General features: G+C 39.8%; 1 protein-coding gene across 7 annotated transcripts in view; it reads right to left on the bottom strand.

Annotated features, from left to right (window-relative positions):
* MYRIP (myosin VIIA and Rab interacting protein) overlaps positions 1-19,912 on the bottom strand; it is a 364,430-nt gene that overhangs the window by 90,742 nt on the left and 253,776 nt on the right. For all 7 annotated transcript variants that reach the window (XM_074945499.1, XM_074945498.1, XM_074945502.1 and 4 more), the window contains one exon: positions 949-1,085. In XM_074945499.1, the coding sequence (XP_074801600.1) occupies positions 949-1,085 (137 nt within the window). The remainder of the gene's footprint in view (positions 1-948; positions 1,086-19,912) is intronic.

Genomic DNA, 19,912 nt, shown 5'->3' with positions numbered 1-19,912 from the left:
CTGCATTCTCCTGTTCTACCTACAGGCTTGCCATGTACTTCTAAGTAGTATTAAAAGAGTCACTTAGAGTTGCCTTCATCCAGGTGCACACAGCCTTGCTATTAATTTTTGTCTTCCAAGTGCTTATCTTATCTTCACGAAAGAATGAAAGAAAGACTTTATAGAAAACATAAACCCTGTAGAAAACACAAACTCTGTACAGATTTCAATCGAATTACACTAGGGATGAATTTGGCCCAGCGGAGGCAAATCATCTCAGAAAGATTCGACTGGTTCTGGTTCTGCTCCTGAATCATTTGCTATTCAATTACAATAAATGTGCCAGCATGACAGCAAGAAAGCACTCTCCCCAGACTCACAGAATACCTTCAATTACTAGTTTTATGCGGGGATGCATCATCTCTCCATAGTTAGGAAAGAATTACAGCTCATTCTAGAAGGCTGACATTGATATTAAATTGATCACATTTCTTCCCCAGTTACTTGAGAAACTTAAAATGTAAGTCCCAGCTGCAATTCACCTGTGGCCAAATTCTATGGCAAACAGGCAAAACTCCAATTGTGATATGGACGGCAAGATTTGGCCTTCATTAGTCAAATTTTGCATTAAGTGCAATGGAAAACCTCAGCTCCAAAATTCTGTTCTCATTCATTATCTACACAGAACTTTTGGAGCCCTAACTCATGGAGAGCAGAAACAGAGCTGAGATTTGCTTTGTAGATCTGAGAGCAGAATTCTGCCTTATAGATTATCTAAACTTTGACTAGTTAAATAGCTCAAACCTAGCCCAACTCTCTAGATATTTAACTCCTTATAGTCCCCTGCTGTAATTCTTCTGAAAAATTTTAATTTTCCTTCCCCCCGAAAAAAACCTTTCAGAACTCTGATTGGGTCCATCATGTGAGTTAATGTGGATGAGTCTATAAGAAATTAAAACTGTACTGTACCTATTATTTCAGAACAAACTCCGCTCTCCAGTCTATGTTTTCTGTATAAATTCTTCAGGACTTTGGCACTACCAAAACGCTTGAAGCGACTTTTCACATTATTGTAATACCATTCCAGGGACTGGGTCCTCAGGAGTCTAAAGAGGATAAATGAGTAACATTTCAGAATGCTTAAAATGAGTCTACATCAGATGAAAACAAATGACGCTCCCTGGTCTTTCCTAAAAATTATATCTACTGGGCTCTTTTAAATCAAAAGCCTTATAGCATAATATTTTTGTTTTTGAACACTGTTTCTTGGTTTTAGCTTGAACAAGTCTGGTTTTATGCCAAATAAGTACTGGAAATGTAGCTAAAAGTCATTCTGATTACAGTAGTAAGTTGCTTGGTTACCGTATCAAAATAGCAGATTATATATTTTAACAAATGTACTGAATACATTTTGAAAGGCCATCTACAGTATTATAGAACAACATATGAGGCAATGGTTATAAAGCGTATTTACATGGATTTATAAATAACCCACCATGGAAAGAATAGTTAGTCAAGGCATACAGGGCATGGAGAGCTCTCTTTTCCTCTTCAAGATTTTTTTAAAATTTATTTTTCATAAACATACGTCACTACACAAACATTTACAGAAAAGAGCTCATTGGACAAGGTCTGTACAAAGAATCATGGCAAGCAAAGAAGAATGGGTGGAAAACTTTATTGGGAAACATTCAAAGTTGCAGCTTGGTCTGAAGTCTCATTAACTCCAATAAATAAATAAATAGTGAAAGTGCTATCATACTGGAATGTGTAAGAGTAAGAACTGTGAGGACAACAAGCCAAAAGACACTGTAAAGTTCACATCTTTTCCCCAAAATCAACATGGAAACCGGATTTAGCATCTGTGCTCTGAAAGGAAAAAAATATCCACTTTTGACTAGATTGTTCCAAAGCCCATTGAACGGAAAGACTCCCAGAGACTTCAGTGGGCTTTGGATCAGGTCCCAAAAGACCAAGAAGATGATGCAAGCCATTATCAGCCCCTTTTATGATCATATTTTATTATAGGACCACAAGCTAATGGGTCCTTGCTTGGCACCCCTGTCACATGTGTAAGTAAGGGTGCAGGGCTAGCAGCAGAAAGTCTGCTCAGAGGGTGATTGTGGGTAGCCCATAGCTGACCGGCACAGTCCCAAAAACGGGTATCATGTGGAAAGAACTCTACAAATCCCCAGCTGTAACTTAAAGCTGACCTCCACCAGCAGTAGCCCCAGGAAAGAAAAGCAGTGTTTGCACCAGTGGGTCTGAATCAACTCCCATGTGTTTTTTTCACAAATTGATCTGACTTATTTGGTTGTGTACTGTCACATTAGTTTATTTTATTTTATGCCACACCTACGTACATCAAGTCAGATCACATGTAGCAAAGTGACTGGTATATTCTGATGTGACAAAGTTTTGCATGGCTACAAATGTGACAGTTCCCCCCTTCCCCTTTAATAATGTTTTTCGGTTACTAAAATGGGAGGGCCAAATCCCATACAAAGTAGGAGACGAGGAGTTTACACTCTAGAACTTTGTATGTAATTGAGGCAATTTGTTGCTTCCTAAGACCAAGACTTTGAAACTTGGAAGCCCAAAGTTAGCCTTCTAAGACTAACTTAGGTACCTAAATAAGTGGCCTGATTATCAGAAGTGCTGGGCACCCAGCAACGCCAAATGACTTAAGCCATGATTTTCAAAAATGGAATCAAGGGGAGAAATTTTTTAACTGGCTACTAGATTCAGATGGGGTAATTCACTCCTGACACAACTCTAGTCAGCTTGTATAGTATTAATCACTTGGAATTTCTGTGGGATTCCTCTCAGGCACCAAAATAAAAACACACTAAGAAAAAGTGGTGATCTCAAAAGAATGTAATCGTAAGACCTGTTTTCTTCAGCGTGTCTGGGTTTCCTTTGCATGTATGAGGCAAATGACAATCGACAATTTTTCTCCAACACAAGTCATTTGACAAGAAATTGTGTTTTCCTTTGAGGGTACTAACTGTATGGTTTTGCCAGTTATATCCTTTTTGTCAATTATCTCCACAGATTCTATGCTATGACCAAGCCCACCATACAATATACGACCCAAGAATTTCACTAAATGTTCCCATCAGTCTCAAGTGTTCAGGGAGATGCCTACAATGATAAATGGAATAGCACCAAACAGGTCTATTTATCTTCTAGTCCACTTATATGTCATCAATGAAAAACATCTGGTAGAGTATACCTATAACCTCCTAATGCAGAGTGGAAACTAAATAAAAGTGGTGAAGTTTGTTCGCTGAATTCTTGCACATCAAAGTTCAGCCATAGATTAATTATATTAGCTGCAGTGCTGCAAATAACAAGAGAATGCAGGTAAGTGGCCTTTTTCTGTGTCTCTCGGCTTCAACTAGATTCAAGGCAGCAGCTTTCTCTTACTACGTGTTTGCACAGTGCCTAGCATAATGATGCCCCAAGCCTGAATGGAGTCTCTGAGAGCTATTGTAAAACAGATATTCTGTTAGTATACAAATAATAATAAGGCTGAAATATGCCCTGACAGAGTTGGCCAAAAATCTGTTTTCTGTATGACGTCCTCACAGATCACCTTGGTATGGCACATGATCTACAACAGATGAGATATATGGGGCCAATGTCAAAGTGGCAGCCACTGTGCCCAAATCTGTTTGATTGTGAAATAGAGGGCTTTTGAGTCTCTACTCTGTGGCTGCCAAGGAAGCATTTTGTTCAATTGTAGGATATCTGTGAAGTCCTGATTAGCAGAACTGTGCTTGGCAGTGGGCAACCTGGTAAATCCATGAATTCAGGCAACCTTTACTCAAAAACAACTTTCAGTATTTCTTCCTGCTGTGAGAGTTTCTTCTACGTTATGGATCAATAGCATGAAAAGTGCACTGTTGCATCCATGGTATTAGAATTGTGTCAGAAAGGGGGAAATGCTACATCTTCTCTTGCTGAGTTTCATTCAGATTTGTCCACTAATGTTCTGGAGTGTTGGAAGGTTTCGCCTTCAACCTCTGACATGTACATGTGATCTTCATGATGGGTAAAATCGAGTTCATGTATACGGGAGAGGAGAGAGGGTGGGATGCCCATTATTAGTTGGGATTGCTCCTAGCTTAGGACAGCATTCAAATGTTTGCTTCCCTTAAATGAGCAGTTATTAAATTAATATGCAAGATACCATGTCTTCAAGTTGACAATCTTCCCAACTACCGCTCTGTTTCTAAGCTCTCCTTTATGGAAAAAGTGATTGAAAAGCTTGCGACAAAATTACTTTTTGTACCATCTGGACTGATTTCCTGGACCCTTTTCAATGCACCTTTCAGCTGAAGTATAGCATGGAAAATGAATTAGTAGCATTAGACAGATGATAATCTATCCGTGAGCAGAAGTCAGCCATCCACTCTGACTTTTTTTTCTTTTACATCTGTCAGCAGCCATCAATACCACTGACCACAACAACAGCGACTTGCCTGCAGCCATTGACTGGACTGGACGAGACTGCACTTGAATGGTTCCACTTTTTCCTCTCCAAGATTGTACCACACTAGGGATTGTGAGAAGGGCAGGTGTGATAGAGCTTGGTGGGAAATGGTTTTCCCATTTCATGAACATTTTTGTGATTTAAAAAAATATCCCACTCTGCATCAGAACTTGAGATCTTTAAAAAAAAATTGATGAAAACATTCAGAGTGACACAGAGAGAGAGAGCTCCGCCCCAGAATAGCCAGTAGACTGGAGGTCAGGATACTTGACTAGGATGTGGGAGATTCAGGTTCAAGTTCCTGGTTTGAATTAGGCAGGGGTTCAAATCCCTGATCTACCTGTTTCAGATCAGGGACTAGATCCAGGTGAGTTCCCTGATCACCAAGCTATTCTGGGATGAAGCTCTCTCCTTCTCCCTCCTACCCCCCAAAATTCTATGCTGGACCTGAGAAACCTTTTCCAATTACAGTTTAGTTAAACCTGAGATGTTCCTACAAAAACTTTTGGTTTAGATGAATCCGATTTTTCTAATGAAAAACGTTTAGTCAAAAATTTCCTGACCAACCTAGTAAGCGAATAAAAACGAGGCTTGCTTGCCCACGCTACCACATATGGTTCAGGAGCAAAAACTGGGAATAGTTTTGAAAATTCCTCAGTTCTGGGGGTTGAAAATTTGTAAGAAACCTTATAATCTCCCTTTTGTGATAGTGAGCCATAACAACTCCAAATCTATGCTTCTATTCTGCATGCATTCTATAACAAATTGCAATGACTCTTCTAAAGCTTTTCAGCCTCTTAACATTCAGATAAATCACCATGTCCCTGCTGATTTCTACTGTGGAGAAAGGATTTGGAGAAGAGAATAGCCATCCCTATGGATACCAAAATAAAGGACTTATTCACAAAAGAAATATGGACTCTTTCTGCTCATTTCAAAATCCTTTAATGTTGGCCTGTATTTTAAAGCCGCGACTCTTCTACTTACTGCAAAAACAGCTTTTCTATGTTCCTAGAATTATGAAAAGCTACATCATAGCAACCACCAAATCTTACACTGAAGCACTTTCCCCCTTTTATCTATATTGAAGTGTGCGCAAATTCTTTCCATGAAATTAAAGTTCATATTTAAAGACTATTAGCCATACACCCGTAAAAGCAGCAGCACTGGCTGAAGTTATTTATTTGTATTTCTGTGCTACAAAGTCAGCTATGTCTGTATATGTAAACAGCTCTAAAATCCAAGGCCATTATTTATGTTACATAAAATCATTAGGAAGGTGAATCACATTTCAAAGCCTTTTTTTATGGAAACAACATTGTGGGTTTGGAATCAGTATTACTACAATATGTGAAAAATTATTAGTCAACTTCTGTTCAATAAAGAAAAGCTTGACAAAGTATGAGAGATTGATTTTTGTAAGCGTGTGAGAGAATGAGGCACTAATAAAATAACAGACTCAGAGCAGTGGATAAACCTGGACATATTGTGAACAGGTCCTGTTGATGCTTTCTCACAGCACTGTTAATACTCCCCAATCCTGGCCTGCAATACCCACCTACTCCATTCCGGGCGCTCTCCTGAGAAGGAACACCTGCAAATTGTGCTGTGTGATTGTGATATGAACAAGAATTCCCTAGGGATGAGATCTCCTAACACATTTTTATTTATGATCATAGGACGAACATTTGAAAGACTTCACTCAAACATTTCTACAAGCAGTCAAAAAATCCATTACACAACAAGTAAAGGATAAACAAAGCAATTTATCATTTAACATTCATAGTTTTCTAATAAAATAACACAAGTTAGGGACACTCATTTTGAATAAAGGTCAGTGCAGCAAACCCCTTTCTCTATAAGGCTCTCTCTAGAACTCTAGATGTTAACACAATGGAACCTGAAATGATGTTCATATTTTTAGAGGCTGTTTATAAAATAGTTTAAACTGGGAGAAAGCACACACAAATTTTCGAATAGTGAAAATATTCAGTGACCTCCATAGTGATTAGGAGTAAAATTTCAAAAGTGCTTAAGTGATTTAGGCACTTAAGTGACTTGTGAGCTCAGGTGCTACTGAAGACTTTAACATACTCACAAGTTGTCTCAGGCACATGTGAAAGTGAGGGGGGAAATATACAGTAGGTCAGAATTTCATCCCTCTTGATGTATGCTGATAGCGAGGGCCTCATTTTCAGCTCAGCCTTAACTGGACCTGTATTTTTGCAGGCGCAAAGGTCATTTAGACATTCAACTCCCTGAATATGACCCCCCAAAACATCAAAGTGATCTAAACTGCAGGTGCAAAATAGTACAGTAGAACTTCATTCAGAGTTATCTACACCAGAGTTATGAACTGACCAGTCAACCACACTCCTCATTTGGAACCGGATGTACGCAATCAGGCAGTAGCAGAGAAAAAAAACAACACTGTAAGCACAGAACTGTGTTTAAACAAACTACCAAAAAAATAAAGGGAAAGTTTAAAAAAAGATTTGACAAGGTAAGGAAACCGTTTCTGTGCTTGTTTCATTTAAATGAAGACTATTAAAATCTGCATTTTTCTTCTGCATAGCAAAGTTTCAAAGCTGCATTAAGTCACTGTTCGGCTGTAAACTTTTGAAAGAACAACCGTTTTGTTCAGAGTTATGAAAAACCTCCATTCCCGAGGTGTTCGTAACTCTGAGATTCTACTGTACTTGCAAGTATTTGTGCCTGAAAATCCATTTGTCTGTCCTGGCGAATCCCTATATACTCGAATTAAATATTTTTATGTACATTTTATGTCATCCTTTTAGGGCACCTTAAGTGCACTAGCCCTTTGTGTCTGCACAGAAGATGTGCACAGAAGAATGTCTTGGCTTTTTCAGCTTTACTGATCCTGTTATGGCCCTTTCCTCTCACCTTACAGGGCACCTTCTCAAGTTTTCTGGTTCCATGGTGGAAATCACACTGTGCGTTAAATTATGCCCTCAGTTACACCAGTGCAATCCCAGTGACTCCTGTGAGGTTTCACAGGTACAAATGGAGTTCAGAAATTTGGCTCTATGAATACTAAACTAACTAACTAGATGGTAATAATTATGTAGTAATATACTTTCAAGTAACATTTGGGAGTTCATATGGCAGAAAATATACATAACATTTGTTCCCATTAGAGCCCAAATCCTAAATTAAAGAGTCTTTATATAAAATCACTGTAATCACTGCAGCAGCACCAGCCAATGCCAAGATAATTATGGGTTTTTGTCAATGTTTCCATTATAAACTCAATTTTTCAGATGTTTATAACTCAGTTACATATTTTCTCCTAGGTTCTTAATTTGTAAGACTGGAAACAATAAAGGACATCAGGGCAGACCCATTAGAGTAATGTTAGTAATATAAAAGATCTTCATAACATTACCAATAAATACACCTGAAGGGACTTCAGCACTTTAATTAGCCTTGAAAGCAGTCAGATATTCAGCAGCGTTTTTCCAAACATTGATGACCAGAACAGAATGAATTAAGTTCAGTAGAAACCAAATTAAACTGCTACTGAATACAACTTTTGTGTATGGAAAAAAAAGGCTTTTGAATTATTGATATATTCTGTGTTTTAAAGTAGTCTGACACTGAATTAAGAAGCTGTGAAAGACCCATATACACACCTAAGTGGTCATCATTTAAGAAGTCTTCCACCTTTGCCAACAGCTAGTGTATCTGACATATCACACGTACCACCCAGAGCTAGTATAGGAAATAGCAGAGGGAGCTATGTGGCATCAATTGACAAAGAATGCCTTTATAATGGAAACCACTGCATATGAACGGGAATGTGATATTTACGCTTCAAACAAAGGGAAATAAAGAGTTCAGGTTGAAATAGAGTAAGTAGTGAAATGCTCCATCTCCTAACTAGAACTTTGTTTTCGAAAAACCTTGAACAGGAAGAAGAGGGTAGCAAGACAAAATAGAACATAGCGTTCTTCATGTAACCCAGACTTGCAGGTGGCCTTGTTGCCTTTGCTGACCACCTAATCTTGTTGATTTAATAATCTGAAAAAATAATATATGAACCAAGAATGTGAATTTGGGATGAAAACACAGGAAGTCAAAATTTGGATCAATAGAAATGGTGACATATCTCAATCCTAGTTCAAGACAAATGGTTGGACAGATAATCTTTGAAAGGTTGATGTCATGGGGCAAGTGCACCCCGTTGCCTCTTGGGAGGGGGTGGGGGTAATGATGGCCCCGCGGCTGAGTCTATACAACCATCCCTTGTCTATCATAGCTTGGCCTAAGGGTAAAAGTCAATATGGCTGTCCTCTCTCAGGGCTGTGTGGCCTAGTGGCCAGAGTCAGTCTAACTGTCCTCTCTCAGGGCTGCGTGGTCCAATGGCCAGAGTCAGCCTAATTGCCAGAGTCCCAATTGCCAGAGTGAGTATAATGGCCCTCTTCAGTAGGCCAATAGTTAATTCAAAATAGCCTACTTGTTACCTCAGAACAGCTATTATATTAATTTCTTTCTGGGAAGGAGTTTGGGTGCAGGAGGGGGCTCCAGGCTGGGGCAGAGTGTTGGGGTGCGGGCTCTGGGAGGGAGTTTGGTGCAGGGGTTTGGGGTACAGGAGGGGGTGCGAGATGCAGGCTCTGGCCGGGAGGCGCTTACCAGAGGCGGCTCTCAGCCGGCACAGCAGCAGGGCTCAGGCAGACTGCCTCCCTGCATGCTGTGGCCCCACGCTGCTCCCGGAAGCGGCCGGCTGCTGGCACATCTCTGCGCACCCCTGGGGGGGAGGGAGACAGCGTATCTCCGTGTGCTGCCCTCGGCTGCAAACGCCTTCCCCACAGCTCCCATTGGCTGGTTCCTGGCCAACAGGAGCTGAGGGGATAGTGCTGGGGGCTCGGGCCACGTGCCGAGCTGCCTCCTGCCCCCCGTCAGGGGCCGCAGAGACGTGCCAGCCGCTTCTGGGAGCGGCACGGGCTCATGGCATGCAAGCAGCCTGCCTGAGCCCCGCTGTGCCAGGGCCCTGGGCTGCAGCCCCTAAAGCCCCTGCATGAATCCAGCCCTACCCATGAGTGACAAATTATGCTGACGTACTCTGTAGTGTAGACATAGTCTAAGTTTGTAATGTTAGGTATCTTAAGATCTTCAGCAGGCAATTCAGTAGGATAAGTCAAGAATGGAGTTTCTTTCTTATACCTGAATTGCTTTATGCTGTGGTTTTAACACGACAGTACTTTCTGTTAGAAGTTATTTTTGTATCCTATGCATAAAACACACAGTAGGCCAAATTCTTCCTTAGACACACACTAGTGCTTGCTGGAAACTGGAATTTCCATTCTGCATTAAATTCTGAAAATTAAAAAATTAAAAAACATAACGAAAAATCAAAATTTCCCGTGGAGCAGCAATTCCAACATTTTGTTTAGAAAATGTCAAAACATTTCAGTTCAACCTTTTTGAAACACCTCCGAGGTGCCTGAGCTGCTTGGAGGCCGGGCAGCTTGTGGAGTCTGGGAGCTGGGACTTTCAGACCCCAAAGGATTTCAGGCAGCCTCAGACATTTCAGAAAGGCGAAAATGAAGTGTTTTGACTTTTTCAAAACAAATGATTGGAATTCCTGGTGACAGGAAATTTCAATTTGTCATTCTATTTGGAAACAATTTGTTAAAAATTTCAGCCTGGCAGGCTCCTGAGCAGCAAGGGCACCATGGAGCTGTGAATGGTTTTCTGATGGGAAAATTTCAATTTTCCCATGGAAAATTTCAACTGGGCAGAAAGTGACTTTTCCATCAGAAAATTCCCAACCAGGTGTAATGTGTACACACTATTATTCATGAATACATTTATCACATATTTATCTGAGAGCAGAATTTGGCCATACATAGTTACTTTTTAGTTCAATACAAAATTGCAAATACACCACATTTAATATCACTGCAGTATCTAGAATCATTGAATATTCAGTAGTGGAGAAGGGTGGTGCTTTGTCAAAGGTTCCCAATGCTCAGTTGCACTGAGATAAATATCCATCAGTGGGAATATGCAGAGAGAAACCTTGAAGAACCTTATTTTGATGTGAACTTGGTACTTGTTAAAGCTACCAAACTGTCAATTCTAAGGTCCCAGACACAAGCTTCCCCACAACCATGACAGCAATGCTCCTCAAGCATGTTCCAAAGGGATCATATCAAGAGAAGAGTGGGTAGTTCGGTCTTCAGATTCATTCAAGAAAGGTAATATCCCTACTCTGAACAGCACTTAAATCACATATTTAACAGGCACATATGCACTCTCCAGAATCACAGCCCCGGTCCTTGGTCTCCCTGAGAGAACGGTCAAGAAAGTGGTGATATTGTGGGTTTATTTTTTTAATTTTTTTTTTTTATTGTTTAGGGTTTTTCAATGAACACCTCTCTTTTAGGGTCTGAACTGGTACCAAACTCAACAAAAATAGGGCAACGAGCAACCACCAGACAGTAACAGTTCTTAGTCACTTCTGAACTGGACAGCGTTTGAAACTCTGACCTACAAATGACAGGTACATATCCCATTGCCCATCCTCCAGACATTCAGTCAATTTTGTTTTTCTCCAAGAGTCAATATTTTCCTTATTGTGTTTAACTGAAATGGCAGAAATTAATGTAATAGCTACTGATTTTAGGTTAAATCAACCATGCTTCAGCCTTAAGAATTCAATTTCTTCTCCTTTTTCTTTTAACATAGACATTTGAATTGAACACATAAGGTGTGTGTATATCAATACTCTGCCAATGCTCATTGCTCTAAATATCTGGTGCTGAACTGAGTTCAGATTCATATTCAGGTTTTCAACATTAATGTGTGCTAGAATCAAGGCTGGACAGAGCGAATTAGATTTTGAGGGTTGTTCTTTGGTATTTTTAATTTTTATTATTTTTTTTTGCATAGATTTGCTGCCTGTGAAAGGTGCTATGTTGACATTTCTAGAGAATTAAGTTCTCTGTCTACTCATAAAATAGGTTAAGCATGGAGAGTGGCAATGTAAACTTCCCCACACTACCCCGCTAACAAGCCTCAACCATGCATCAGAGAGATCACCTATGCTAGGGAGAGAATAATTAAGTTTAAATATCCATTCAGTCCGCACTCTTCCTGCTGAGGTTGCTAGCAAACTTTTACCAACTACCTCATTGGATTTTGTGCTAGGAAACCGTACTGAGACTTCTAACTCACTTTACGCAGGCCGCCAAGCAGCCATCAGACAGGATCAACTTCTGTCATTATTAGGTTTCATGTTTATGCAGATACAGTGGGCTAAAACCACTCCTGGTTTATGCTGGTGTAAACCAGGGCACTGGAACCTCAGTGGTGGAGGATATGACACAGGGCAGATTAAGGTAGCACACAATGGATGTAATGTCTCCTCCAACGGATGCTTTGCAAATGGCCTACAAAGCCCAAAAAGTAGGTAGGGCTAGTTGGAGAAGGTACGTAGTCTGCTGTCAGAACTCCTATAGAGCCTCCAGTGGTAATTAAAGCTGCCAGCCCCAGCAGAGACACCATCCGTCTTCCCCAGGGAGCCAATCATCTGAGGAGAATTAGGCTTTACTTGCACAGGGAAGCGAAATTAGCACCTCCCTTCTCCAGCAGGGGTGCCTCTGGCCCAGTAATTTTATTGCTGCATAGAGTGCTCTAATTAGTACAGTGTGTTCAGCCTACAGCTTGCCTTATATAAGGTATATCATCAAAATATATTTTCTAGTAACCTTACATGTAGCAATAAGAAGTTTTATTTATTAAGTACTGATTTCTGTTTTAAAATTCCACTTTGCGGCAATGATAAGGAGAATATATTGGATAAGTATAGCACAGGAGGAACAGGAAGTGGTTTTTTTTTAAGAATCAATGTGCCATATGTAAACATTTATTTTGTCTCTTTTTCAGTCAACTCCAACATTCCCTTTTGAACTTGTGATACGCAGGCTGTACGTATGCGAGGGGAAGGGAGGGAACAGATGGGAGGAGATACACTGAAAATACATGGCTCATTTTCAACCCGGAAATAAGAATCAACATTTTTTGCAGCGAGGGCAATTAACCAAGGGAAGTACTAAATTCTCAGTCACTTGGGAACTTTAAATCAAGACTGGATGTTTCCCTAAAAGACGGGCTCATCTAATTCAACCACGGGTTGCTAGGTTAGATACAGGAATTACTGGGTGAGGTTCTATGGCCTATGTTATGCAGAAAGTCAGAGCAAATGATCATAATGGCCCCTTCTGGCCTTAACATTGATTAAGCTCTCTTTCTTAAGCATTTAAAAAAATCACAATCACAAACCATTTATGTGTATATATATATGTTAATGGTTTGTGACTGTGATTTTTTAAAAATATATATATTGTGACGGGACAAGGCCAGATGGCTATAGAAAAGTAGTGGGAGATAGATATATTAGCTCCAGGCTAAACAAATCCCTGGTACCAGGATAAGAGAAATGGCAGCTGCTCCAGGTCAATTAAGACACCTGGGGCCAATTAAGAACTTTCCAGAAGGCAGGGAGAATGCTAGGTTGATTGGGACACCTGAAGCCAATCAGGGGCTGGCTGAAACTAGTTAAAAGCCGCCCAGCTAGTCAGGTGTGTGTGCATGTCAGGAGCTGTGGGAGGAAGTTGGGCTGTTGGAGAGACTGAGTAGTACACACCATATCAGGCACAAGGAAGGAGGCCCTGAGGAAAGGGTGAAGTGGAGCTTGAGGAAGTGAGGGCTGCTGTGGGGGAAGTAGCCCAGGGAATTGTACATGTCATGTTTCTAAAAGGTCAGCTACCATAGCCGATACTATTAAGGTTCCTGGGCTGGAGCCCGGAGTAGAGGTGGGCCCGGGCTCCCCACACACTTTGTCCCCTGACTAATCACTGAGACTGGGAGACAACAGAGGCTGCGCAAGGAAGGATAACTTCTCCTCACCTCCCTCGCTGGCTTAAGATGAAAATGGCTCAGTAGACTGTGACCCTTGTCTCTAGAGAGAGAGAAGGATTATGTGGAGGGTCACAGTGAGCCTCTGAGGCTAGTGAAATCCGCCAGGAAACGCGGGACCCACGGAGACAAGGACAGAGCTTTGTCACTATATATATATATATATATGTTTACCAGCTTCAACCTTCTAATTAACTCTTGTTTCCTTTTCCTATATAATGAATCTTTACGTAGTTCATTATAGGACTGGCTACCAGCACGGTCTTTGGTGTGAGATCTAAAGTGTAATTGACCTGGGGTAAGTCCCTGGTCCTTTGGGACTGGGAGTAACCTCAATATTACTGTGATTCATGGTATAAAGTGACCATCTAACACAGAATAAGCTTATCTGGATGGCAAGACAGATAAGTAACCAAGGGGATTGTATGAGACTCCATGTTAAGCCTGTTAAAGTGCCCAAGGAGTTTACATTTGATAATTGCATGGTGAAATCTAAGTATAGCACTCTCAACCAATTTGGGGTTTGTGCCCTGTTTCTTAACACACTGCCCTGAGATTGGTACGCACGTTCTTGAGCCACCACAGGACAGCCTGACAGTAGACACTAGCTAGTGAGTATTTAGTAATATCAGCCAGAAAATCTGTCAAAATCACATTAAGGTTCAGAGAATCACATTTCAATCTATCGTATGACATTTCAATGCTCACAGCAGAAAATAGGTTTCTTAAAATATGCCACCTATAGAGTTCACTATAAATCCCCATCAGAGCTAATATACACTACCAAGTACTGCAGGTTTGTAAACAAGACTCCCTAAGGTGGTAGCTTGATTATTCAGTTTTCATTAGAAGACTCTGTGAGATTCCAGTTCCTTGGAACTTTGACTCAATTTTCTGAAAAGAATGTAATCTGATTGTAGAAACCAAGAATAAAGTATCTGCTTCTAAAGAGTGGTGAACCAGACTCTTTGAATAAAACAGACCCTCAAAGGCTGATCCCTGGCTTCTGAGGATCATTGACATAATTTAAGTTTTAATTAAAAAAGATATACAATGCATTGTTTGCAGTGTTGTTGCAGTTGTGTTAATCCCAGCATATAAAAAAGAAGAAGGTGGGTAAGGTAATATGTTTTATTGGACCAACTTCTGTTAGTGAGAAAGATAAGCTTTTGAGCTACACACCCACTTATTTCACCCACTGTGCCTCGCTCATGCAATACACTGCAATTCATAATTCATGCAACCACAAAAACAGCATTTGTGTGCAACTCAGCAAAAAGAATGCCCTGTCTAGACAACACATCAAATCTGTTGGGCTGCAAATAAAAGCATTCCACCCTAGGTCTCTATTGTGTACCCGCAGTGAAAGAAACACAGGCAAGGAAAGGAGGCCATGCCCAATACCATTCCTGTGACCCAGTATTCTTTTGGAATAACCATATATTAGTAAGGATATTGCTACTCTATCAGCAACTACAGCCACTGGTGAATATTCTTTTCCCACTTTTACTTACCTGAAAAACGGCTCATGTTTTACGATAACTGATGTTTATTCATTGAGAGTTGACCCAAGAAACCAACAAAATTGACAGAAAATACAAATGACTGTTTTGCAAGAGAGCCAAGATGGCAAAGATTATTGCCTGTGTAAAACCACTTTGTCATCTAATTAAACAACATCTCTCACTGCTGTTGACCATACATAACCCTCTGGACATCTACTGGGCCCCATTCATCACTGTGTCACTGCAGTTTACACTGGAGTAATGCGATGATGACTCAGGCCCCAGAAGTCCCATACATACATGCTCCTGAGGCTGAGAATCTGGAAAATGACACTTTCCAAAGGAGCGGGGTCCTGCGATAATCTGACACATTTAGACACCTTCAGTTTATTGACAATTATGGACTCCTGTACCTGAGGGAATAACATCTAAAATATATGCAGTATATATTACAAAAACGGTGAAAACCAGTCAGATAAGAGACCTAAATTTTTAACTCCAGTTTTTACTAGAGGGAGTACCACGCTGATCTCTTCAACAATAGCAGCAGACTTAATGTTGACGCTAGCTGGCAGAGATACCAGTCTTCCCTCAGGGGCTAAAATGTCTGTTTTACAGAAACAAAACCAAAACAAAAACAACCAGCCTGTTAAGCTTTCTCACCTATGAGCAACCAGCTTGCCAGGCTACGTAAATCACAAGTTCTGATTTACATACACACTTTCCACTCACCATAAGGTTTTTGGTTTTCCATTGCTCCACCCTCGTTCCACAAGTAACCCCACCCCCTTTGTCAGGTTTCAGAGTAACAGCCGTGTTAGTCTGTATTCGCAAAAAGAAAAGGAGTACTTGTGGCACCTTAGAGACTAACCAATTTATTTGAGCATAAGCTTTCATGAGCTCACGAAAGCTTCTGCTCAAATAAACTGGTTAGTCTCTAAGGTGCCACAAGTACTCTTTTTCTTTTCACCCCCTTTGTGTTTTTCTTCCACTCTCATCCATCGGTCTTCTTCCATGCAGTCCTCTATGTAACAGCAGCCACTGGAGTCAGTGGAGACTGACCCATACCATTTGCTGGGCTATAACCTTTGGTAATCTAGATTCAATTCATGAGTCTGGAGCCAGGAAATACAGATACGTTTTTTTACCAATACTATGGTGTATTACACAGTGTTACTGTACTCTAAACGTGGACTCCTCTCCCTAGCCCAGCCTGCCATGCTTCCACACATTCTTCCTTTAACTTCCTCCTTAAAACACACTTCTTCACAAGGCTGATTAATGTTACTTCTCCATGCTGAGCCGAATAGATAAACTAGACATTGGACATGTGGAAATCTTTACCCAAACAAAACAATCCCCAACCACAGAACAACGAAGGCACATACTACACTAATCCATTAGACTGCTCTTGTTGCTTCCCATGCCCCTTTTCCACTCCTGCATTTATAGGATGTCTATATAAAAAATAAGTTGATGGGGGCTTTTAGGAAGTTTGTCTATATACATATATTTCATATCCCTAGGAGCAGAAATGTTTTTTTGGGCTCCACCACAATATAGATAGATCTTAAAAACACAACCACCAACAAAACAAAAAACAAAAACTTCCCTTCATATTATTGCCCTTCCCTGAACAGTGAAACAAACATTTTAAAAAACCAAAATGCTCAGGAGAAAACCACAGAGATACAGTAGGGAAAAAATGATGTATTTTTCATTCTTTACTTACAATTATGTTGTGGTGTTTACATTGTCACTAACCAATACTTTTTAAAAAGACCTCAAAATTATATCTTGTGCATTTCACAACTGACAAAAAGTAACTATAACAAGTGAAATAAACAAGAAACTAAAGCTCAAGGCAATGGCCCAATTATGGATATAGATTTGCAAAGTTTCTCTTTGTAAAGCTACTTTAAATTCCACAATTCAGGCCTCAAATTTACCACCATTAAATTGACAACCTTTTGGTAGTCCTAGAGTGAGTTGAAAATTTTTTGATGGAATGGTTTTCTCCTGGAAAATGCCATTCCATGAAATTGAAACATTTTGTAGAAAGGTGTCAATTTTGACCAAAATTTGTTTAATTTTTTTTTTAAAAAACCCATTTTGATAAGGTCAATATGTTTTTTTAGAATGGAATGTTTTGATTTTTCATATCTAAACAACATTTTCTTATTACGTTTATTTTATTGTATATTATAAATGATAATATAAAATGAAGTGAAAATTGGAACAAAACATTTTGATTTTTTATCAGAACAGAACGTTTCAATTGACTCACAATGAATTTTTTTTTTTCAAAAATTTTGTTCTGCAGGAAATTTCAAAATGTTGACTCTGTCTCAATTCAAGACAAAACAAATGTTCAAAATCTCAAATTTTTTCCTGGGACAGAAATTCTGTTTCCCAGACATATGGATGTTTTGTAGATAAATTGCATACATGAAATAATACTAAAACAGCACTGGGTGTATTCCCGCTCCACCATATTGAGGCTGCTCCATGCAAAACACAACTAAATGTGAACCAAAATATATGTTACAACTAAACTAAATAGTGATAAACCATCCCTTTGAAGAACTTTTTCAGTCTCATTCTTATTAGCTCTTGTTGCTAAGCAAATTGAAATTGATTGTCAATGTCGTACTAACAAGATTTCTGAAATGAAAATATGAATACGCAGAGCTACAAAAATTAAACCTATAAAGCAAAACTCTTATAGCAACTGTAGGATTTTAAAAAAGAAACAACTAGAGACTTTGAAAAATCCTCAGCTATACATTCATATTAATTTTTTTGTCACTTTTATATCTAACATTAAAGATTGCATCCTTTAGAATCTGTCTCATGAAGTGAAACAGATAAATTCAACAGCAATTACAGTCATGCAAAAGCTTCTGTATTTGAGCCATAGAACACAAATACTTATCAATAAACTCACATGTAAAAATGGTCAAAGAACTTTTGCATTAATGTTAATTAAATGAAAACATTTTCTGTCAAAATATAAATCAACATAACTATCTAGGAAGAAACGCACCAGTCTCTGACATGAGAAATGTTTCCCATTCCCACGGCAGATATAAAACAAAGCAGCAGAACAAAGACTAACTTTGATTAGTTATTCAGATTACCTGAGAGAAGGGTTGTCTTTCTGCAAACTTAATTTCTAGACAGAGATTCTTGAAAAACAGCTGAACAAAAATGTGCAGCTGATGAAGCAAGAAAATATCCACATAACAGATACAAAGTTGACTCCAACGGGCGGGGGGGGAGGGGAGTTGAGGCTAAACCATGCAAATTAAATCTGTAATCCTGATTAGAAAAATATGCCGGGTTTTTAACATCGAGCTCAAGAACACCAAAAGGACAACAACCTGCTTTATGGTCTGTTTCTTCAGGAGAATGCTTCTAAGAAACAGAAATCCCAGCAATGGAGATGAAAAAGCCATCAGCACATAATATTAAAGAGAAACCAGGACCCATTTCAAACTTTGTAGATATATATAGATATATATAAACTTTTCTTTTTTTTGATTTCTCATATTAAATGTGCTCAGATTCAATTCCCCTTTTTAAATGGTTAGTATCGCGCCCTGCAACTTAAGCTTTTGCAAAGCTCAGATGCAGTCTACTTATGGAAGGCATAGCTATCGTATTCCATCACCACACACTGTGATTATGCACATCTGAAGCTTTACAAATTGTCAGAGGCAGAAAACTGCATAGAAAAAATGTTTTATGATGCACAAGCAACAGAAAGCACTACTCATAGCATACAGCACACATATGATGGGCTTCATCCTGAACCCCACTCTGCACCCCAGATGATAAAGAGCCAATGTAGCTGACTCCTATCCACCCTCTGAAGCCCTCAGGGTAGGGGGAATTCCAGGGGCATTGCAAGGGGCAGGAGGCATAGACAGAGAAATGCTGCACTCCAGTCATCGCCAAATGGCAGACAATCCCTATGGGCCATTGCTAGCCAGGCACAGTGTAAAGCACCAGGGCTGTCCTAAACTACACCAAGTGCCAAATGAGTCCCTAGCCAGCCAAAGGAGTGAAAAGCAGCAAATGATTGTCCCTTTTCAGTTCTGCCCAGCAGGTACTGGGGGCAGGGAACGTCTGAGGCCAGTGTGGGTAACGTATGTGTTGTAGTGTGACTTTACTACATCTATTTTTGAATACAAATGTGTATCTAAACGTGCTGGACGTGCACAGTAAGTCTATCCCTGTTCCTAAGAAACCCAGGTAACACCTTCTGTGTTTTCACAACTGGCAAGCAGAATGTCATTAGGAAGCCTGCAAACCACATGGGACTGTTATGTTTACTTATTTCTTCAAACCACTAATTAGAAAAGTACTATATTTATATGTACATCTCTCTCTGGACTGGTTTTCTCTGCTGTATAAGCAAGACATTTTCAGCTGGATCCTGAAGCTGGAAGCTTTATTTTGTAAGCTGCCTAGCAGCCTGTCAAAAGCTAAATTCCAGCTTACAGCTGAAAACCATGACGGAATTCCAAAGCCTTTAAAAATTATACAAATGAGATTTTAATCCCAGCCTGCCTTGCCAAAGGGGACTCTAAATCTGGGCAAATTTACTTTGACTGTTTGTTTTCAGCTATTTGAATAACTGGAAAACTAGAGAAATAAAGTCTATTTTTGTTGGCATTTGTGATTCACCTGCACACTTCTTATGACCATAATAAACAGCAAAGAGAGCCCTGTAACCACAGATTAGTCAATCTGGCATTAGGATGCAGCTGCTATCTCAGCTTCCCCTGAGAGACAGTCTTTTCCAGAACTGGTAGGGTGAGTTCAGCCTCTGACCAGATCACAAAAATCCCTTTCTGGGGAGTAAAGAAGAGTCCAAAACAAAAAAAAGTGTCCTTCACCTTTCTCCAGGTCAATTCTTTTCCCTTGGTTGCAGGGGTTAATACCAGTTTTTGCTCCTTCTTAGGCTAAATCCTTTCCCTTG

Source organism: Natator depressus, chromosome 2 (assembly GCF_965152275.1).
Source record: "Natator depressus isolate rNatDep1 chromosome 2, rNatDep2.hap1, whole genome shotgun sequence".
Classification (NCBI taxonomy): Eukaryota; Metazoa; Chordata; order Testudines; family Cheloniidae; genus Natator; species Natator depressus.
This window is presented reverse-complemented; position numbering and strand designations above follow the sequence as displayed.